General features: G+C 41.1%; 2 protein-coding genes across 2 annotated transcripts; both read right to left on the reverse strand.

The window, feature by feature from the left end:
* Nucleotides 1-1,353: 1,353 nt before the first annotated feature.
* dnajc21 (DnaJ heat shock protein family (Hsp40) member C21) lies at nt 1,354-16,940 on the reverse strand. The gene is made up of 12 exons (XM_036529179.1): nt 16,464-16,940; nt 14,418-14,511; nt 13,811-13,934; nt 11,739-11,867; nt 8,700-9,004; nt 7,501-7,661; nt 6,252-6,342; nt 5,978-6,163; nt 4,218-4,266; nt 3,801-4,000; nt 3,135-3,225; nt 1,354-2,027 (listed from the first exon to the last, which is right to left on the reverse strand). The coding sequence occupies exons 1-12, from the start codon at nt 16,558-16,560 to the stop codon at nt 1,872-1,874; spliced, it is 1,683 nt and encodes a 560-aa protein (XP_036385072.1). The 5' UTR covers nt 16,561-16,940; the 3' UTR covers nt 1,354-1,871.
* A 1,674-nt stretch (nt 16,941-18,614) lies between these two features.
* On the reverse strand, nt 18,615-22,796 carry bxdc2 (brix domain containing 2). The gene is made up of 10 exons (XM_036529665.1): nt 22,638-22,796; nt 22,175-22,286; nt 22,043-22,086; nt 21,878-21,948; nt 21,144-21,193; nt 20,906-20,979; nt 20,622-20,672; nt 20,175-20,276; nt 19,763-19,891; nt 18,615-19,122 (listed from the first exon to the last, which is right to left on the reverse strand). The coding sequence occupies exons 1-10, from the start codon at nt 22,788-22,790 to the stop codon at nt 18,871-18,873; spliced, it is 1,038 nt and encodes a 345-aa protein (XP_036385558.1). The 5' UTR covers nt 22,791-22,796; the 3' UTR covers nt 18,615-18,870.
* Between the last annotated feature and the right edge of the window lie 493 nt (nt 22,797-23,289).

Genomic DNA, 23,289 nt, shown 5'->3' on the forward strand with positions numbered 1-23,289 from the left:
CCATTGAAATGCTGAACAAAAATATTCAAACTATGACTATCCCCTGTGCGCTTCAGTGTCACCAAAAGTCATGACTGAAAACATTCTGAATTAGGTCCATAAACAGACCAGGCTGTAAGCAAGACTTGGAAGCAAGGCTTTTGTAGCGAAGAGTGAGAACAGTCACCCCACCCGGCCTCGAACCCAGGTCTATGGAGTATGAAACATGAGACTTTGACCGCAACGCCAAAGAGCCAGGCTCTTGGGGTCTTGGTCAAAGTCGCATGTTTGGTACCCCATAGACCCGGGTTCGAGGCCGGGTGGTGTGACTGCTCTTGCCCTTCGCTACAAATGGTGTCAGAGTGGGATGGCTGGCTGTGAGGCCATCGGAGGCGTGCCCAGTGTATGAGCCGTACGAGGGACCCCCAGGTTAGGTTGACCCCAGTGTGTGAGGGACCCCAGAGATGGGTGAAGCATGGTATGAGGGACCCCAGAGATGGGTGAAGCACCAGTGAGTGGGGCACCCTGGGATGGGAGAAGTATGGTGCGGGACGTGCGAGGGACACCTTGGTGCGTGAAGTGCATGGGCGCGCTTCCCGAAGGGGAGGGCAGTGTGACAGAGTGCTGTCACTACAGTTGAGTATGTGCTCTGACTGCCATACCAAGGAGCCTAGCTCTTTGGCATCACAGTCAAAGTTGCATGGTTAGTACCCTGTAGACCCAGGTTCAAGGCCAGGTGGGGTGACTGCTCTCACCCTTTGCTACAGCTTTGTTATGTAAACGTACATAATCATGTATGTAATATTAGCACTTTTCCAAACTGCAGTCACTGATGAGTTGGGTCTGGTTCAAACGAAAACACTGCGTGAGGCCTTTACCACAGAGGAAACTCGTGCAATTCTTAATGTTGTCTTTTGCTACTTAAAAATGTGCAAAAACAGCTTGTCTTCCAGGAATCAAATAGTGCGTGGGGAAAGGCATGGTTTCCAATTCCACTTGGTGTTGAACCAAATGCACTGGCTCCACTCAGATTCCGTTTACTGGAGTATATTTTATGCAAAATGGAGACTTCTTTTTGCATAAATTTCCAAGCCATAAAATACATCAGGCAGTGATGGACCAAACTGATTGCTATAAATGAATTCATTAGACATCAATTTTTAATAATGGCCCAAGGGCTTGATTTTCTCAGGACAGGTAGCTAGAAGTGAAAAGTAACAAAATCAGCACACTGGGAGTTCATTTTAATATACTGTATCCTATGCCATCAAATTTCATAAAAATGAGCCTTAAAATGACACTTAAAATAATTTTTGTATTGTATTCATGTATTTGTTATTTTTGTTTTGATTCAAGTTGAAACAATGCGTAATGATTACAGATGCCTCACTGAACTGAAATCTGCTGAAATCCACAGCATAGATTTTGATTGTTCTCAATCTCAGCATGAGATTCGCAATACTCAGAACAGACTTATTGCAGACCTTATTTCACCATAATTCCAGTAAGCTGTAACAGAGGCTTAGTTTTCTCCTGCAGAAGACTAGCGTTACAGGTACTGATCTGATACCTCGGGCGATACTGTGTCAGCCAGCTGGTGAGTCAGGAAAGGAACTAACAGGGAACGATTACTGGTAGTCTGGTATATTTGTGGCGAAATTCTTAAGAATCAGTTTCTTAATATCACACTGGCTCTGTTACAACATGCACAGAAAACAAGCAAACTGCAAACAGGTTTATTTCTCCCTTTTTGGATTTAATCTGAACTCCTTTCTGTTACGTACACGGTATCTTGTGTGGGAAAATTTCCTTTTACGAGTCACTTCAGCCAGGCATTTCAAACTCAGTCTTTTGGGACGATACAGTCACTGTCCCAGCACACGCCGGAGGGGTTATCTGTTTTTCCTCTTCTCCTTCTTTCCTTTGCCCCCGGCTGGTTTACTGGACGGTAGCGCTGTGGCATGTCCCGTCGTCTTCAGGTGGTCGAACAGTTTGTTCCTGGTGGGAAACTCGAACTGGCAGGTCACACAGCGCAGATTCACCTCCTTCTGCAGGGAGACAGAATGCAATGTTTGTTTTTTTTAATCGTAAAATGCAATGCTATATGCTGATGGTATATAAAAGCAGTTAGCTTTTACGTGGGGCCTACCGATATAGGGGTATATATCTAGTTGTTTATAAAGTGAACGGCCACTTGAGTAAAACTAATGAAAATGGGTTTCCCTACACAGAAAACAGCAATACCTTTGCATACCCATTTCATGCGTTTTGTAAAATTACCTTCATGCCAAATACTGCTGGTAACAACGCTTGCCTTGCACATAATAGCTCTGAAATACTATGCCTGAGACTGATAATCGAAGTTTGATACAATTACCCACAGAATATGAAGAAAAAAATGCACTTCATTATTCTATGATCTTGCGTTAAGAGCAGACAGAGTGATCTGGAGCTGACTGTAAACAGCACTGCACTCGCAAGAGAAGAAACAGAAGACAAGGCAAAAAAGTTATTTCTGGCTACTGTTGAATTTTAACATTTCAGGTCTTGAGGTAAAGGACTCCCCCCCCTCAGTCATCACCTCCCATTATTTCAGGCATAGCAGCGTACCACAGAGCAAATCAGCTGAGCATTTCTGAGCCATTAGCCAGACAAGATGTTCCCAAGGGCAGACATTGATTACCGTTTCTGTCCACAGAGTACAAGATGCATCACGCCGTTAAGCAGCTTGCCTTGATTGTTACAAACATCTGTAATATGACACCGCTCATTATAGATATCTGTAATATGACACGGCTCTTACATTCCCCATACTAGAGTTATACCAACTGAACAGGAAGTTTAAGCAATGGAAGGCAACCTTTTTGGGCACCACAACGCAGATCACAAGCTAAGTGCAGCCATGCAAAGCTGTACCAATAGCAGCAGACATTATAATGACAACACACTGGTTGACATGGCAACCTCTGCCTAAGCTAGAGGTATCATTAGCTTTACTTAACGTGCTGCTGACCACAGCCGTTTGATGCTACAAGAGTAACCGGACGACACGCTCTCAGACTAAAACGGTACACCTGTGCCCTTACAGCACCTGCCACACCTGCGCTGTATTAACACAGAGGCAGAGGCATGCGGCTCAAATGAACGGTACGCACCTCTGGCGCTTGCTCCGGGCCGCCGCCTCCCTGGGTCTTGCTGCTCTGCTGCTTTCTTGCCCCGCCCTTTTTTGCTTTTGTCTTTCCAGAGCTGCCAGAAAGGTCATGAACAAGATCCAGCGTGAACCATCATGCTTTGCCAAGAAGGATCTGTGCCAACTGTGAGGCAGTCCTTGATGGGTGGGTGTACACCCACCTATAAGGCAAATAAATACTGGGAAAAATAAAGAATGTGACCTTTTAAGACAGAAAAATGTAAGAGGTAAGTACCAAACATACATTTACAAGCACTGAGCAGCTACTGTCAAGATGTTGCAAGAATGCTTAATGCACAGGAACAGATGCCTTGGAGGATCTAAACTGTCGTGGGCACGACAATTATTATAAAAAATAAAGCATGCACTGGAAAAAAATGCTCGACCTTGGCATTTAACTTTTTAGAGCCTGAAGATCAATAGGGCTCTGGGGAACAGTTTGGAGAGCGTTTGTGTGTCTCTGAAGTCAATCACAAATGGCTGGGATGCAGACTGGAAATTGAATTAACAAATACATCAGAAGCATCTCCGACTTTGACCTGCAGCTCTGACCTAAAAATTGGTAGGGTCCTGGAGAGGATAACGTTTTAAAGTGCAACCATGACCATGTCAGCGGCCATCGTAAGGTCACCTCTTGGGCTCCGAGGTCAGAGGTCCTTCCTGCCGCGCGTCGTCGGTGGCGGTGTCCTCGCAGGGCTGGTCTGGAGGGGACTGGGGACAGGGGGAGCCCTCGCCGCTGCCCGAGCGTTCCAGCGGGGCCCCCTCTGGGCTACATCGTGTTTGGACAGGCTGTGAGCTGACATGCTCCTCAGCTGGCTCCTCTGGGGTGCTCTACAGATAATGAACAGCACACAACGGGGAAGAGAAGCGGGAGCCAATCAGGCCAGCTCCGCACTCTCATATTCCACAACGGGAAAGCTATGGAACAACCACAGTCAATGGTAGCGTGTAAACGTACATGTTGAACAACCACCGTAAAAGCAGTTTTGTATTCATAAACAGATTCAAGTGTGTTTCTTCAGTGTCATCTCCAAAGCTAAATACTTACATTCATGGCTTTCTGTTGCCTTTTTTTCTTTTTCTGCTTTTTTGATAACCTGTTCAAGTAAAAAAAAAAAAAAAAAACAAATTAGTCTATGAACATAGAATAAAGGTTATTCCTCTAAATTGTGTTTGTAGTAGGAAAGGTGCAAATTGTATTAACTCACACCCAGTTAATTCACGTCTACTTGTGCTTATGCTGAGTCAATCACAACAGGTCAATCACAAATCGGTTACAGTTACAGTGTAAACACATTTTCTTTCAATTTCCAACTACTAACAACGTAGCTAACAATCCCATCTACACTTACTTTTCAGTTAAAATATCAAAGAAGCATTTGAACAAATCTAATAATTACTGTTGGCAAGTTCAGAATAATAATAATGTTCAAGGGCTCATAATAAGTAATAACGATTAACAACAAAGGAAGAATAAAAAATGGGTCTATCATAGGGTGAAGCACAGTCTGTGGCCAAAGAGTGACTCCAGTGGTAAAAGATTGTGGCCGTATGTCCTATTTAAGATGAAGAGGACTAATTAAGTAAGCCATGTCATAATAACTATTTGTACTTGGCTTTGGTGTTTCTCAACTGTATTTCTCTATATGTAATATGAAGGGATCTTGTGGTTAAAAAATAAATTACAAATAAAGAGGGGCATAAGAAATATCATTCATCAAAAGCAATGCACATCATAAAGAAAGCAGCATCAAATCTTGCTGTGTCGAACCATGTTCTTGAAAGCTTGTCAAATTGTTGCCCCACATTCAAATCCTTTGTAAATTCTGTCTATTATAGGCTAATTATGGTGCTGTGGGTTCAGAGCTGGGCATGGGTGTGGTCAGGCTGGCTGTGGATCAGCCTACTGTTTAAAGCTACATCACATCACAGCAAATATCTCAAGCATATGCCAAATAAATATAATCATAATTAAAAATAAGTTACTGACAACAAGATTATGACAGCCTGTTATTACCATGTATATTGAGATTTTATATTGTATGTTTTAGAGAAAAAAATTATCTGAGGGCTAAATAGTTCATGGTACTGATGGGAAATCTCCAGTACAAGAAATACTAGTGTCAAGTGGAACACTACATCAAGTCTATTATAGCAACTAAAATGTATTCGATTCAAACAGTTGCTACTAGCATTGAATATGAAAATATTCTGCAAAAACTGGATTATATTTCTTCTACTACTGTGAGTACAAATGGCCAGAAATAATTCAACTTACACAGGATTTTTGAAATGGACATCATTATGGAATCAAAGCCCTTTCCATCTGCTCCTTTACAGACAGATAATCCTTCTTACATCCTCATGAACACTCTCAGTAGGGTTGGTGTGTGACGGCATACTCAGTACCAGCACATCTCTGCACAGGGTTCGTTCAATAAACCCATAGTCTTTCACAATCTGAAGGTGTTGTGACATGACCAACCATCCAATTTTAAAAACTGAGCTTTGCCACCAAAATTAAAGGTGCATAGGATTTTTTTTGCAAATATAATTTTAAACTGCACAGCAATATTCTGCACGTTCAGCTAATGGCAGCCTCTGTAATACAGCTCCCTTCTCGACCAGCCAACACATACCTCTAGTGTGCCTGGGTGCTCTTATTACACATGTCATGCACCCTGCGCACTCCATTTCTAATTAACACTCAGGTCCCCCGGAGAAAACATCCAAGTACTGGATGTACAGCATGTACAAGATTCAAGAGCTGTTACAGCCCATTTCAAATTTCTTCTGGAGGTCACATACTTCTGCCTTAATGTATCCCCAAGCTCTTCACTGTCCTCTTCCTCCTCCTCCTCCTCTTCTTCTTGTTCTTGTTTTTCCCCCCTGCCTCCAGTGTTCAGATTCAAGGTTAACTCCTCCTCTTCAAGTTGTTGCCGTAGCAATGCCACCATCTCTCTGTGCTTTTTGGACTTTTCATGGTTTTTCATACTGTAGAAGTCAAAAAAAGAGCCTTTAATGCATTAGCATGGGCTACACAAGCCATGCAATAAAGCCAAGGCCTCAGAATATGACATACGCTTTATCTGTTTTGAAAGACTTATCACACGCTGGACAGTAGAGGTCATCGTAATATTCAACAACGTCCTCAACCCCATCCGTCTGTGTACCTGTGGAATACAACATATGGGTCAACGAAAGCTTTTTTTTTTTTAACTCTTAACAATATTATTCCATTTAAGGCAAAAATGTATCTTTTTATAAAAAGCTTTCATTAAAGCTCTACTCGATCACTCTTTCAGCTGAAGACCCACAGATTTCAAAAAATGAAACCAAGAAAACAAATCTGTTTTTTCCTTAACTAGGACAATGTGAGCTAAAATGCTTTCCTACAAAGGTCAGAGCAGTAATAATGAGCTCCAGTCTCCTCACTTAGATCAGGTCAATTTCAGGTGAGGTTATCAGGTCAAGTTCAATTCCCTGCACATTTGTAATTACAGCCAGGTAAAGAATCACCCGATCCTTTAATACCTTTTCCGTGTGGCTCTAGTACAGTCGTCTCTGTGTAACGCTGAAATGATAGCATGCTTATCTGTTTGCACTCCATTATATTCAGATATCTAAGCTAGATCCTCCTTGTGTTGTACATGTGCGTCATTAAAGCTCTGCTTTTATGCCTCAAGCCCATTTCTTCCCTGCTGCATACGCAGATTCTCTGAATGAACTTTAAAAACAGGGGAAGATTTACTTTCACAAGTGTGCTACATCATGCTTTTCTTCCAATTACATCTCTTCATCAAAATCTTTTTAAATGCAGCCTATAATCTATTTCTTCTGTTGGATTTCTTTTGCTGTGGCTTTAAAAAAATGAAAATTAGATGTAAAATACTGCAATCCATCATCCAGTCATTGCCGATCAATCATATTTTTTTGAATTACTGCAACATTACTGTAAGTGTGAAAGCTTGAGAATCAGGGAACATTGAAGGATTGTGCTAAAGAATGGAATTTTCAGAACAAATAAAAAGGTTCCATAAAAAGGTACATCCAGTGTGGGTTCACGGATGTGACGTGCACTTGATTTATGGTTTTTAATCTTATGCATACCCACAGCAGTTTTTGCATTATTCACCCACTGCTGTCAAGTTCAGGCTGCAACTACGGTAACTTTTGAGCATGTATTGTTGAGCACATTGAGCATGTATTGTAACCACTGCAGGCCACTGTGTTTTGTCCACTTTTCTTTGAGTGTGTCATAACTTTCCCCATTGTCGCATATGTGTGTGTGGCTGCCAATGGATGTGCTCATGCTTGCGGCCTGCGCTGACCTTCCCCGCTCAGGTCGCCTCCGTCCTGTGCCTCTGTGTCCTCTTCCTCACTTTCAGAAGCGTCGCCAAACTCCTCTCCGTACTGCGCCTCTATCTGCTGGAGCTCCTTCTCCAGTTCAGACATTGCCGCCCAGCTCTGCTCCTTGTAGTTCTCCGCCAGTCTGCCAGGGGGAGGTAACGAGTAAATGAGTGTTGTTTGGTGGTGCACTACTCTGACTTTCAGAGGCATGCACATGGACGACTTATTGTAATTAATAGATATCTGAGAAGCACATGTTCCATCTGACAACCCTACATTTTATTATTGATTCATTAAAGCGCTGCTGCTTCATGCCTCTGTTTAAAGGACATGAAAGATCAATGACAGGAACATAATATTCACTACGGGTTGTGCTATGCTTACATAGTGCACGGCAAGAGGACATCACAATGCACCATCAGCAAGGGTGGGGGGGATTACTTCACTACTGCCAATGAAAATTGTGAATTCAACAAAATGTAAGAGTAAGAAACATTCATCAATTCCCACACCAAAGATTAGCCATATGTGCAGCCTGACAGATGAAAGATAACATCCCCCCAGCCCCAAACCCTTAACAATGTTATTAAAATTGAGGTTGTAATGGTATATTGGGTACAAAAAATATACCACCTAACTCTAATTGTAGGTGCATAACTGTCTAGGTACAACTTGTATATACATGCTGTATTTACTAATCTGTGATGCAGTCAACTGGCTTCCATTTTTTATGGTTCCTTCGTGTTTTCTACCGTCTGAATAAATATGCACTTACTGCAGACATAATGTTTGCTCTCCTTCAGTTATTCTGAGTGTCATTTTAGCCTTTTCAGCTAACCTATCCACTTTATTTTTTAATCAATAGGGAAAAAAGTCTGAAAAACAAAACAAATTGGCATAATGTAATAAAGTGAAGTCTTGTATCCAATTATCTTGTTCTGCTGCATTAGAAGCGCATCAGTGTAATTGCTTTCCTTTCATTTGCGCCTATCTCCAACACCCCCACAACTGGCTCTTTGCGGGAAAAAAAAAATGTAACTCTGAATTAATAGTCAGACAACGCTTAGGTCTTAAGACTGATCTATGGACATAAAGATGGCGAACTGTTCCGTCAGTATAGGCCAGGGGGCCGGCGGGGGCCGCTCCCGCTCCGGGAGAGGGGGAGGGGGGTCTCACTCACTTGGCCTGGTGGAGTTTCTGCTTGCGCCTCAGCTCCTCCACCTTCTTGGCCTTCTCGGCGTTCTGCTCCTCCACCAGCTTCTTGTGCGCCTGCACCCGCTTGTCGCGCTTGCGCACAAAGGCCACCAGCTGGCGCACCAGCTCGCTGCGCTCCTTGCGCGCCTTCTCCCGCGTCTTCTTGTTCTCCTTCTCCATGGCGCGCTTCTCCCAGCGGTTGGAGGCCTGCCGCGTGTCGTACTCCTCCTTCCAGGCGAAGTTCTTGCGGGTGCAGAAGCTCTGCCAGTAGCCATAGAAGAGGTGCACGACCTGCGGACACGGACGCCAGGCTCAGAGCGGCTTCTGCAGAGGGGCCTGGCACTCTGAAACGCTCACAGCTTCAGTCTTGGCAGGTGGGCAGATTTACCCTGCGGTTTGAAATGTTCTGCAGCTGGAACAGCATTCCTGCACTAACAGTCTGGGCAAATAATGAGACATTCTGCCCTGACATTACTTTGTAAAGGTTCCAATTACACTGAGCTCCTATTGCTAAATTATTGTGATTGATTCTCTACATTTTCTCAATAAATCCATCACATCTTCCTGGTTTACAATGAGACTTATCTAAAGTCCAGTTTGGTTTTATTTCAGGGTTAAACTGCAACGCAGTGCTTTCATCCTTTCTAATCACAGACAGAGAGGCTTGCTACAATTAACATTGTAATTATATGACAACCAATCACGACTATATAATCTGTTTACAACACTGGGAAAGTCAAATAATAACCATCTTCTCAATAAAGCGAGACACTTCATTCCTTTGTGCCTCTGTGCTTTGACACCTCAGCTAACCCACCATGACACTCCTTTCTATTAAGTATCACAGCTAAAGAATGTCTCTGGCGAATAAGGGTGAAAAAGAGAAATCACTCCTCTATTTTTAATTTTTAAATCTGTGCACATAATGTTCACACAGAAATATGCAGGAACCAGTAAATGAAATTATGGAATTGGAAAACATGAGGGAGGGTACTTCGTAACGATCCGTCACAGGGGACAGTTGGTAATGTGAACCCACACTGGGGGAAAACATTACAACTTCAACCATTTAAACAAACACATCTACTGGGCAGACAGGGAGGGGAGTACAGCTAGTACACCCACAAGGCCAGGGCTGCTGGAACATGACTTGAAAATGAGTGTGAGGTTATCGAAGGCTACATGTAACAGCACGCCTCAGCTCACAAAAAAAGAAAATTCTGAAAGCTGAACAGTTTTCTCAATTTTTAAAACAAAGGGCAATGATTAATTTCAATAGTAGTAAAAGGCAATATCAATTAGATTAATAGTGGAACGAGTGATATTATTAACTTCAATTGTTCATACTGCCACTATTTTACATTTTTAACTTACTGAACATTAACAGTAAACTTGGATGTATCTGAGCCACCTGACAGATCATAATTCATTGTGATCAATATATAGAGACCGTTATGATGCATTTGTATTGTGTAAGTACTGAACTTACACATTTAATGATAATTACATTCAACTCTTGTTACAAAATGAACACATTAACATTAAATATATGTGTTGCAACAAAGGATTTCTAAAAATTCACATGGATAAAAAAAATCTATTTTCTCTTGGGGTTTCAGATTGTTTTATCAGTGTTAAAAGTTAGCTGGAAAGAGATGGAAGGTCTCTGTGCTAGGTCACAGGATGTGTCAGGGCACAACTGTTGGGTATCATTCTGTTCTGTACTGTTCTGTTCTCGATGGGGTCACAATGCTTTGCGCCTACTCCTTCATTCCTTCTACCTGACTTGCCTGCATCTCCAGCCAATCTGTGGAGCATTATCTACGGTATCTAGGGTAAGATCAAAACAGTGGAAATTACGATTCCTGGAGAGGTCTCAGGGCACGTCCGCAAGTGACGCAAGACTCACTGCAGTAATATTTGGGATTTTCTTGTATTAAACAATAATGATGCACGAGTGATGTTTTTTTTATATTCATCGAGTTACTGCCGATATGGGAAACTGTTCATTTCATGGTATAAAATTCTTTACGTCAACCTCAATGCTCTCTTGAGATCTTTTATCTGCAACCCACTTGACTGTTGAATATAACTCCCTGCTCGTTCCATTTCAAATGATTTGCTTTGCTTGTAGCTTTAATCTTGTTTTGGGAATTGATTTTTACACCTATACCCGCAGACAGTTAAAAAGTCATACAGATTCATTTGCAGTCTGAACACAATAACCATCCTAGTTATTTCTCACAGCAGGGCATTTTGCCAAGGCTTCAATCAGGATTATCTGTGTTGAGCACCATAGCTACCACATGCCATACCAAATCCCCTGGCGACAAAAAAAAAAAAAAAAAAATCAAGGGAGCACTCTGCTAGTTTCTGAGGAGGTGAAAACAGCTCTGGTTTTTCTAGCCTTTGAGACATGTTTCCCCATCTATGAATGAAACCTGTTACAATTTCATATGACGTTGTGGATCTGAGAAACAAACACTCAAACAGACAACCACAGAAGATGCGACAACAATACACAACAGCAACACAACACAAACAGCATTTGATCAACATAAGTGAACAGCTGTGGCTGGACCCTGAAGACCACACAGGCTTGGAAAGGACACATGCTCATGTGTCATATTGTGCAGAAATTTTTTGCAAATTGCTTCTAGAGTTGAATTAATTTCTGATCGGGGGTCCGAGAACAAACATATGGGATACGAAATGACGCCTCTGAGAGATTATATAACAGGAAAATACCATTCATACAGTGCACTTAACAGTAGATTAGTCTATTCTTTTTTCACAAGCGAAGGAAACATCAAAGCGTTCTGAATGTGGTCGGACTGGTGTATCCTGACGAGCCAGACCAGCCCTTCGAAGACGAGAAGCTGAATTATTATCATAACTATGTGTGACGCGTATCTGTGTTTGCTCTCTGCCTGTAAGAGGAGACGACAAGGAAAGTATCCGAGCGTGGCATGAAACCGGAGAGGACGGAGCTGCACGCACAGCGCTGGAAAATGTGCCATCTTACTGTGTCGTAGTCGCTTTCAGAGTCTCCGAATGTCGGGAACTCGTCCTCTTCTTCATCCTCCTCTTTGCTGTGCTCCATTTCTTCCTTCACAATGGATTCAAACAGGTTCCTATACACGGTATAAAAGCCCTGCCAGGGCAAAACAGAGATGCAACAAGATATCTGTCAGCACAGAACTCTTATGTTATATCTAAAAATACTTACATCAAACATATCTACATTTCAATCCAGGACTTTTTGCTTATACTTGCATTTGTAGAAAAACATTACATTTTCAAACAGATGACCAGCAGCCTACTCAATAAGTTAACCATCTGGGGAAAAAGCATCAGCACCATACTAATTGCAACAAACTACAGGCATTAGTGAAGATTTGTTCTGCCATCTAGTGGTGTACAAACAAACTACAATGAAAATAATATATCAAAACTATTACAGGATATGAAGACATAGCAGCTTAATAAACACATTACGCAACTAGGAAATATTATCTTAATGACAATGAATGTGTCCAGTACGTCAGTTTATACTTTCAAGGTTGCAAAACAAACCAATATTATTAAATAAGAGGTGGCTAAGAAAATATTTCACTTGGTTCATTTGGCCCCTGCCATTTCTTTTACTGTTGCGAGAAGAGCTATACGTTTTCTGAAGGAAAAGACCATACCAATTACAATTTCCAGGTAAGAGGACACTGTTGTTTAAAATATATTTTAACTGTGGTGGTTCACCTGGAGAGAACAGTAGAGGCACTCGTAGCAGTTGTAAATAATAACACTAAAACAAAGCATAGTTTGCAGATGTTGATCTCCTACTTCATAGTCATAATGCAATGAGAAACGTACAAGAAAATAGTCTACAGCTACACACTAAATTTACACTGCTTGCAACAACGGTTTGTCACCAACTCCTCGCAGAGAGTAAAGTTGGTAACTAATACAGTGCACTCTGTTTACAAAAAATTCCGATACAAGAATAAAAACTGAACAATCATTACACTGGGACCAAATCATTCCTATACTAATGAAACTTTAACATTCTGCTTGTAAGCATCAAAGCAATCCCCTTATAAGAACCATTTTGGGTTCATCTGCAACATGTATTATGACACTGTGCACAGTAAGTGAAACAAGCTTTTCAAAATTTGAAAAACATGATTCATGAAGAAGGGAAAATATTTTGAAGAAAAGCTTAGAAGTTGTGCCTTCCTGAGGAAAAGTTGTTGGGTTTAGTTTTTAGAGTGCCTGGATGTCAGTAGACATAGCAGATAAAAGAAAGGTCCTTCCTGCTGATTAAAAGAACATCACCTTGTTGAACCGTATGCTATTTTTCTTACAATCAGCAAAAGGCATGCAGAAAAGAAACAGCATTTTACAGTCCTCTGATTGGTTAGCATGCAGCTAGCCAATCAGAGGATGTTGTAGGATTTTTTCTATTTACCCTCAAAGCACAACCCTCACCCTGCAGGGGATACATGTGTGAAGGAGTGGACATGAACCTTCCCACTCCCTAATAACGCAGTGAAGTGCAGCAGCTACGCTTTCTTCCAGAAAAGTGTAAATGAAGTATTTGTTTTCATACTTGTAGTTCCATACCTTCATACAAGTGGGAGAAACTTAAGACTACAGTGATGTGCACCCAGCAACTATTTGTGATGTGATTGGATTGCATCCAGTATGGAGTACACCATTCACTTCTGCCCAATGTCAGTCCCCATGAACTACACCAGACAAGTTTCAAGTCCAAAATTTCGCAGCTGGTTCCTATGCAGCAAGACCCCTTATGCAAAATAACTTTTCCCCGCTTCAGTTGCTGCCTTGAGCTTGAACTGTTAAAACAATTTATCTTTATGTTGAATAGACCTATCAAAAAAATGTAACTAATGAAATTGTCTTCATACTACCTGCCTTGTTGTGTCCGTTATGAGACACACAAGACTAATTTGTGCAAATCTTTTGGAAACCAGCTCATAGCATTTATCTTTACTAGCCATCAAAACTACATTCAGTTATGACCAGCAAACAGAGGACTGCTCCACAGGAGATGAAATCCAGCCCTCAGGCCACACTCACCTTCTCATCGTCCCCGTACCCGGAGTAACAAGTCACAGTGAAGTACTGAAGCAGGTCAATACTGTCATCCTCGTACTCCCCACCCACTCCACCCTTCAACAGCGCCTCCCGGTGGTTGTCATACCTGGAGGGTGACAGTAAAGCAACATGAATTCTGCTCTGTACATCTGAGGCAGTGTGAAATCCTAGTGCTGGAGGGGGCATGAGCTCATCTAGGGCACTGTTCCCTCTACACTTCCTGCTGTTTGAACCATACTGTGTTTTCTACTTGTTGCTGACTTATGGCTCAGTCTTTTATTTCACTAAGTTTTACTAACAGAAAATACAATCAGATGTTAAAGTGGGATGAAATGAAAAAAAAAACCTCTAAAGTGAGCAGAAAGGGGTGACCGTTGTATTTAGTAAATTGGATCCCCTAACAAAGAAACACAGACGTCAAGTTCTGGAATTATGTTTCTATTATTGCACATTGGCAGTTTTGTTGACCTCGGTGACTCAAAATTAGCTGAGGAAACAGAGTGTTTCATAAAAAGGAAGAAAGAAGACAGGGCACAACAGGGAGGGTGAAATGGCCCCACAGCACTGACAGAGGAATCATAACCATTACCAGGCTCTTTCTTGTGGGTCACTCAGGACGTCATATGCCGCCTGGATCAGCTTAAACTGCTCTGCGGCTTCTTCTGCATTCTCCAGGTTCTTATCTGCCAGGGAGAAAACAGACTCCATAAACCTCTCCATTTCAAGGACATGAACATTTATTATTATTAACTGTCATAGAGTTAGGTGCAATTAAGCATGTATGGTAATCAAAAAAAAACCCTGAACATTTCAGAGCATAATAAACTCAATGCTTAGGGAGCAGTCCTGCTCACAAGGTATTTTCACCCAGTGTGGCTGTGTAGATGTACCAAACCCTCCTTTCCTGGATCCTTTGGCACCAGTACCTTTGACGTGAGGTCGGTTAGGAGAAATCATGGATCTGATGCCGTCATTTCAAAGAAATATACCATTACCTATATCCAAGGTGGTATCTAACTCCCTCCCTGTTCTACCACAGGAGACCTGAACTCACAAAGCAATTTCACAAAAAGCTACAGGCCTAATCATAAACACAGCTCTGGTGCACCTGAATAGGCTTTATGGTTGGGAGGTGGTAGGGAGTAGTGGGAGTCAGAGGCCACTTTTGGCCACTTTTGCTAATCTATCAAAGTGAGAATACACTTAAATGAATAAGTGTGCTTTTAAAAGACATCACAGGCATTCTCCCCATTCCATCCCAAAGTAACAATGGCAAACTGGTACTCAATAAATGTTACAGAGGCAAGCCTACATGTAGAAACAATGACATCCTGAGAAACAAAAGCATCACAACTGCCTTGATACCACCTTTCTTCTTGAGGGCCTCAAAAGTTTGAATATGCGTGTCAAACTGTATTCTATACCATATCTAGGCAGAATAATGCAACCTACATCCCTGCCATTCTTATCATCCACTAACCACTGTTTTCTGTTTGCTTCCTATTCCCTGCTCCGGGCTCCTGTCCGGAGCTGTAGCCCAAGCGTCTCATCTCGTTTTCCAGTCCTGCTACCTCGCTGCCCTGCCCATCAAAGCCAACTGCATTCCAAGACCCGGACATCCTAGGAGACATTCTTATAATCACTCTACTGTTAACTGCTATTGTTTGTCAATAACAAATGTACATTGCATAATATTGTGTCTAACTCTATCTGCCCAGTGCCGGCCAGAAGCAGATGGGCCCCCCCATGAGCCCGGTTCTGCTCAAGGTTTCTTCCTGATAGGGAGTTTTTCCTTGCCACTGTTGCCTTGTTGGCTTGCTCTCAGGGGGTCTCAGGCCTGGGAACAATGTAAAGCTGCTTTGTGACAACTTGTGTTGTAAAAAGCGCTATACAAATAAAAATGAATTGAATTGAATTGAATTGAACCTTTTGCTCTCTGGATTTGGATACATTGAGCTACCTTGCTATGCAAATTCAGAAATAATTTTTAGACTGCATGTATGTCAAAGAATATGGACATAGAATGCAGGTAGCTAGATGGATTAAACAAAAATGGCCTTCAAACATTTTTTTTGTGTGTATGTTCTGCATGCACGTGCACTGTGGCACCATTGTTTGAACTAGTCAGTTCCTCCTCAAGATCACTTTAACTTGCCATAATTGATCCATCACAAACGGATCATATACTTGTTTTGCCTTGAGGCTGTAAAGGTGGCATGATGCATGCATTGACCTGTAAGGCAGACTGTCGCATAAAAATGGTTAACTAGCGAGACAGGCAGCTAATGTAGCTAAATACAAGATACATTTCAGGAGAATGTCGTTATTTGTGTTTTGTAACTTTTTGACGGACACCAGACTGAATTACCTCAAAAAGGGGTTGTTTTGGCCTCATACTGGAAGAAATCTATTTGCAACCTAACTAGCAAGCCATGCTTAATAAAAACGACCAGCAGAACAGATAACGTTACCTAGGCGTACAACAAGCCTGGATTTAGCCGACTAGGTAGCTAACGTTATCTAGACAACAATAAGTTTGGCCTGGAAAAACACACAACTGTTTATTTACTTGTGCTGCATATCTACCTACCATAATGTCACAGTTACTGGCTTAAAATCAAACGACATTAAATACCTGGATGCCATTTCAGAGCCAATTTCCTATAGGCCCTTTTCAAATCGTCGTCATTAGCATCCCTTTTGGCTCCCAGCACCTCGTAATGACACTTCATGTTGACGTTTACAGTGATCCGACAATTGTTCTGTGCCCGGCAAGATGATCTTTAACGCACTGTAAGAAAGACAGTTCGTGGAAGAACAGCAGCCTAGTTAGCCGGATAGCTATCTAGATATCAATGGAACTCAATGGATTCTGTCCACCTGGCTTACACCTCGCATGTGGCTAACGTTAGCTAACCGGCTGGTTATGTGGCAAACCGTAAGTCACAAGTCTGATTCTTCATAGCTATATTTCTGTCGCGTTATTAGCCACTAATGTCTATACTTTGCGTGGATAAAACACGCCAACTAGCTACCGAGTTCAATCGCACGAAACGACGCTTAAAAGTCAACTTTATCTGTTGATCACGTCTCTCACTCTTGCTTTGCACTGCATGAGGCGACTAGTACTGCCGGTATGCGCTTTAATATGACGTCAGTTCGAGAAATTTGGTTGCGAAATGGGTAGACGAGCAGAGGGCCAAATTACATTAAACAATTTTGGAAATAATGTGAAGCATCACTTTTGAATACTGCCTGTTTAATTGGGGTGAATTGATGGGTCTCAACTGGCATCATTTTGACCACAATAATTTGAACTCCACCCCTTGTTTCTCACAATTCAGTATAATCTGCTAGGTAAAAGAATTGATTCCGGAAAGTGGGCCGAAGACTGTAACCTCGGTCAAGTCGAGGGGTGTTTGCTGACCATAGACATTACAACATTAGAAACCAAATGAGCAGGTAATGGTAATTAATGTTGTAACTTGTGATACCCTAAAGGTTGCTGCCTGCCTTGCTAGCTATATCGAGCTAACATTGGCTCCCATTACCTGACGTGGAAGAAGGTGTCCTATGTATTTCATTATATATGTACAAACAGTTAATTATAAACAGCTGATTTTAAACAAGCAAGAAACTCCCTGCTCAGTATAACAGTATATAGCCCATCTATTCCATAAGTTGTTGTGCAGCATCCAATTACAAAGCTAGCAACTTGTTTTGGTATAAAAACCACAATATTTTCATGAATGGCTGATGGAAAATTTAACATGACCTACAGTATATTCTTTCCAAATGTCATAACAGCAAATGGAGTTGGACACAGAGGATAAGAATGTCAATACTAAGTACTGGGCTCTTCAAGTTATCAGGTACTCTGCTAAGTGATTTTAACAGCTGCATTTAGAAAACATTTTTCTTAACTGTAATAAGCTGTGGTAACTGTGGTAATCATATTCATCATTAAAAAAAAACAGTACTATTGCACTAGCTGAAGAACTGTCAAGACTTATCTACTGCGAGCTAGCAAACTGCTCTGTAATTTAAAGATCTTCAAAAATATTTTAATGATTAATTTGCTGACTGTCTAATAAAGTCCGTTAATAAAAGCAGAAATGGTGCTCTGTCTTTTCAAGGTTTTCACATTCTTTGTTTTGCATGAAAATCAAATGTGTGCTTATCCTCTACAAAAAGAACTTTTGATTGTATGTGGGAAAATCACCCTGAAGCAAAAGTCACTTCAGACTAACTTCATTTTGGATAAAACTGAAATTTACAAAATAACATTGAGAGATTAGATGGGATTAAGATTCAAGATGTTTATATAATCAAGGCAGTTTGCAATACATCCTATTTTATGTAGTAATGGCCCCTGAATACTTAACTGCTGTACAATACTGCCACAGTGACAGCTAACATATATGGGTAACACGTAATGATACAGGTAAATAAAGCAGGTCAACCTGGATAACAGAGTCTGCAAAGAAAATACACATTATTAGTGTATGTATGTCATTTCTACATTCTACTTGTAAGAAACAATAAGATAATTGTTTTTGTGCCAAAGAAATGATTACCATTGAATTCTAAGGGAAGGTACTTCATAACACATAATATAAATGTTCAAAACGATAACAGGTATGCATTAGAAAATTGGTTTCAAAAATGTTTTACCCAGACATTTTATTGGATACATTTCTTTCTTGAATATTTAGAAACAGCACATTACTGTGCACTTTATGCAGAATCCATCAAAAAACAGGTTAAGAAAAAAAAAAGACTGGATCAGACAAAACAATGTTTAGGGTAAGCATTTACCATTAGACAGAAAGAACAAATTCTAGCACTCAGTTCTCTGTTCCTTCACAAGTGTCAGAGACAGATATCAGGTAAAAACTGAATGGTGTTGCACTCTGGTACCCTTGAATATTCATGTATTCTTGCGCCGGTTGACTGCACATGTGGTTCACCACTCCCGATTTCAGGGTCCAATTAGAAGAGGCAGTGAAACACTGAAGAAACCATCTTATGGTGGGAACCAGTTACAGTTTCTTGCTATTCAGCTGCCTCTGCCGTTTGAACTCCTTGTTTTTCTTCTTCTTTGCAAATTTGGGTGCTGGGGGCTCCAGTTCTATTTCGTCTGGTTTTTCCTCAGCAGGTGTCGCAAATACGTCATCCGTGACGTCTTGGGTCACCGCCTCTTTCTGTTCTATCCTCTTCATTTTCTGCAGCTCCTTCACCATCTGTTTCTCCCGCAGCTTGGCAGCTGTGGCCAGCCGAATCATTCTCCGGTGCTGCAGAAGGGAGAGAAATGATTAATCTATGCAAACAATGAATGCACCAAACCAGCGAGACACTGACTGCGACTTGACGTCAATTTCCAATAATACGCATAGACTTTCAGGTTAAATATCTTACTTAACATATCATACCAATCTTATTATCACAATGCATTCTCTCCACAACCACAAAATCACCAATTACAGACACACTGCAAACTTCAATAATGTTAATTTTATCCCAGGGCGTGGATGGTGGACCCATGAATAGTTTAAAGGTAACCTAAGTGTTAATTGGAAAGAAATACTTCAGCAATTACCCTTGGTGTAGTAGCTCGGTAGTTTTTACAACCAAAGTCCTGACACTGTGGGCATTTAAGACCCCACTGGCACCAGTCATAAAAAGTAAGAGTTCCCTGGCGTTCTGGCTAGATTTCCAATCCACAGTTTATTTGTCTTAATAATTCCCTCCCTCTCCAACACAGCTGATGTACCGGTACATACCCGGTGCAAAATGGCTGCCAATCATTACCCAGAAGGGTGCAACACCTTGGCGGTGGCCGAGACCCACCCTACACCGTAAAGCTCACTGAAAACCTTGAAAGGTGCTAGATGCAATCCAGCAATAGTAATATGTCAAATTCAATATAATTACCATATTGGGAGACTGGAAATGTGGGTTCTCGTAGAGCGTGGGGCCACCAAAACTGCCCTGGAATATTTTGATGAGGTTGAGGACAAAGCGGGGCCCAATCTCCACTAGGGATGCATCTTCTTCAATTATCTTTGGAAAAATCAGACAACAAAATTCAGTTTATTAATTTTTGATTTTGTACTATGCTGTCACATGCACCACTTTATATATTGTGGAACAGTTTTTTTAAAGGTTCCTATACATACTTAGAAAATTTGTTAGATAACCGTATGCACTGCATTAAAGTTCTATTGCCCTGGACCTCTTATGCAAATGTGGAATTACGTTCCTGAATAACTGGAATACTATGCTCATACTGTATGAACATCATGGCAGCCAAAAGCAGCCGGAGCAGAAATGAACCAGAACTCACTTGGTAGTTCCTGAACCAAATCCTGTTGTCTGCTATTGTGAACGTGAAGACATGGTCAACAAACGGCTGACTCTTGGGGTGATACTGAGGAGTAGAAAATATCTACAAACAAAGAATGACAGCGTTAATACCTTTTTCAAATGATAACAAGTGACATAACAATGAACAGGTGAGCACACTATCAAACCTTAAAAAATGAATCCAAATATGCACAGGGGCCATAGTTACAATGGAAAAACAAAATGAAACACCTTGTCAGACATCTGACAGATGATAAAAAATGTAAACAGTAATCAAAAGGATGTAAATCTCAGTTGAATGTATTTGATAGTTACGTACACAAGCAATTATGGCTGTTAAATAGCATATTGTAATTATTAAGAACAACAACTCATACACTAAAGACAGTCACCATAGATGTACACGTAAGGATATGGTTTTACAAACCTGGATGAACAGCTCCTTAAGCAGGGCATAGTGGGGTTCCTTCTCAAATTTCTGTAAAATTAAAGAGATTACTTGCAACAACTGTCAATGAAGTCACTGCATATGATTACAAACATAATTAGAAAAAAAACATCACATTAAATAGGTTCCTGTGAGGAATGTTTTGCTTTCTGATGAAATCTCTGGAATTTCACTGGTGATTGCATCCACAGTGAACAAAACAATCTCTTAAGACATATGCAAGTTTACTACCTTACTATAGGTGGGTCTACTGCAATACTTACAGGGTCAAATGAAAGCAACGGTCTGGACCCTTTCAGGCAATTTCCAGTCATTTTGAGTTCGGCCAGAGTATGAACTTCAAGAGAAAGAAAAGAGTGGGTTAAAAACTGCTGACCAAAACAACAGCTGAAGATAGTAAAGTCAGCTTTTACTTTTGTTTGTTGTTGTTACAGCAAGACTTAAACCCCATCAAACTGCATTCTTAAACTGTGGAATTTATGTTCCTTGAATCAAACTTACTGTTCTGAACCAAAAATTTAGCTGATGGACCGTGGGGAACATTGGAAATCCTGCAAGAGACAAACCAGTTCAATGAGATTTGGACGTTGAGGTCAACATGTATTGATCAGCAGTTATGCAACTCAACTGATACTTTTCAATGTGGGGAAATAAACTGGAAATCATCACTGAACAGCTGTAGCTTTTAGAACTATGGCTCAGATATCTGGTGCTCTGAAAGGATTCAAGGGGGTGAATTTCACCCTTGTCTGCAAAGTAAAATTTTCTTGTTTGTTGAACAAACCACTACACAACAGACACAAAGCCCCATAATGAATAGGCTGTGAATGCACATCAATAGCTGCCAACAGGTAGTAGTTATATATATATGCACTCAGTTGCTGCGGTGTTATTCTTACTCAAAACTGTCAGCACTATTTCACAACAGCCCTGAAAACTAGTCCTCATCAGTGTTTGCTATTTTTATATTTAGATAATTACTGTGTAAATAAAAGCTACCTCAAATGCTTATTTCATCATACCAAGCACCTATAAACGTACCTTGCATGGGGCACATGAAGTACAAGCTCCCTTGGATTTCATTTAGCACAGAAAACTTTAATTACATCTACATGTTAAATGATACATTAGATATGAACTACAGATTTCCCCCCACTTCCCCCCTAGGTCCCCTTTAAAAGAATGTAAACGCATGAATGGCAAATCGGCAAATGTGTAGCAACAACAACACTCACCACATGTAGAGATCCTGCTTCTTTTTGGCTTCAAAAAATATGCACTTGTTGCAGTTTTTCATTTCACAGACCTGAGAAACGAGATACATTAAGGTTACACTGTTGCTGGCTCGATATTTAGACAAAAAGACAACTGCACATGGCAGAACTATCTCACTGCCTTACCTCGTTTATGACGAAAAGTTTATCTTTTCTATCCATTTTTGTATCTGTGTGAAGGAAGAAAGGAATACTTTTCATCTTAAACGACAGAAATGTATTGCATTTTTGACAAGGCCTGCTGCTAGATAAGGCTACCTGCTTTTGTATGTGGCATCATGGTTCTAAGGTCCTGCATCAAATGCCTCGTTCTGAAGTTGATACCTCTCGAAGAGAACACGAGAACCCGTTCTTTGTTCTTCCACTTCCCCTAATTAATGTCAAAACAATAAAAATCGGTTAATGCACACATAACGAACAACAACGTCCAGCGCACCTTGCCAACTGCTACCTAACAGATACAAGCGTCTTAGTTTGTCATTAGGCTGAAAGCTAGCTGACCAGCTCCCAATTGTAGCCAGGTAATCCAGGTCGCCTTTGCATTCAGAAAATATTATCCGATTCCCTTACTAATCACAGGTACCTTATTCAGAAGCTGCAAGAGGGGATCAGTACTATCTTTAGTAACTAGCAATTAACGCAGCCACTGCTCCAATTTATCCTGAGCCGGGCAGGCTAGAGCTAGCTAACTGGACAAGCAGTTAGGTATAATTGGACATACCATTGAAACTGGAGCTGGAACACTATATTCATTCTTCTGTTCCTGGTCCGACTCTGTCTTCTGTTTTTGAGTTCCATTTTCGGCGAATTTCACTTTTTTTGCTGCTTTGGCACCTCCAGCATTTCCCCCACGTTTTCTCTTGAGCGCCGACATTTTACAGATTTGTGATGCCATCTGACGTGCACGCTAGCCAAAGACAACCAACGTGGGAGGTGGGACTCTTTATAAATCAAGCGCCACCTGGTGGACTGGAGGGCACACCAGGTTCGTGGATCCCACACAGGACTGAATGATTTGAGTGCTTCGCTACAGTAGTACTGCGTGCAGAAAGCAAAGACGATTTACTATTGAGAGCAAGAGAGCCAACCCACAGGTACTTGCTTGCTTTAAGCACAGTGAATAAGAACCAGGATCTGCAGAGGAGAGCATTTCTCTTCTGTGTTGCAGTGAATTAAAGATTGTGGGAGGCTGTCCATACCACTATTTCCTCTACGTTAAGAGCCTGATTAACTGCACAGTATTTTATATTCTTTGTGAATCCCCTATCCATCATAATATGGAGCAAAATATCTAAAACCCCCAAATGTTCCACAATGATATTTACTGTGCTTATACAATTCTGTAGAATATAATGTCAAGATCAAACAAAATC

The sequence above is a fragment of the Megalops cyprinoides genome, chromosome 5 (genome assembly GCF_013368585.1).
Source record: "Megalops cyprinoides isolate fMegCyp1 chromosome 5, fMegCyp1.pri, whole genome shotgun sequence".
Lineage (NCBI taxonomy): Eukaryota > Metazoa > Chordata > Actinopteri > Elopiformes > Megalopidae > Megalops > Megalops cyprinoides.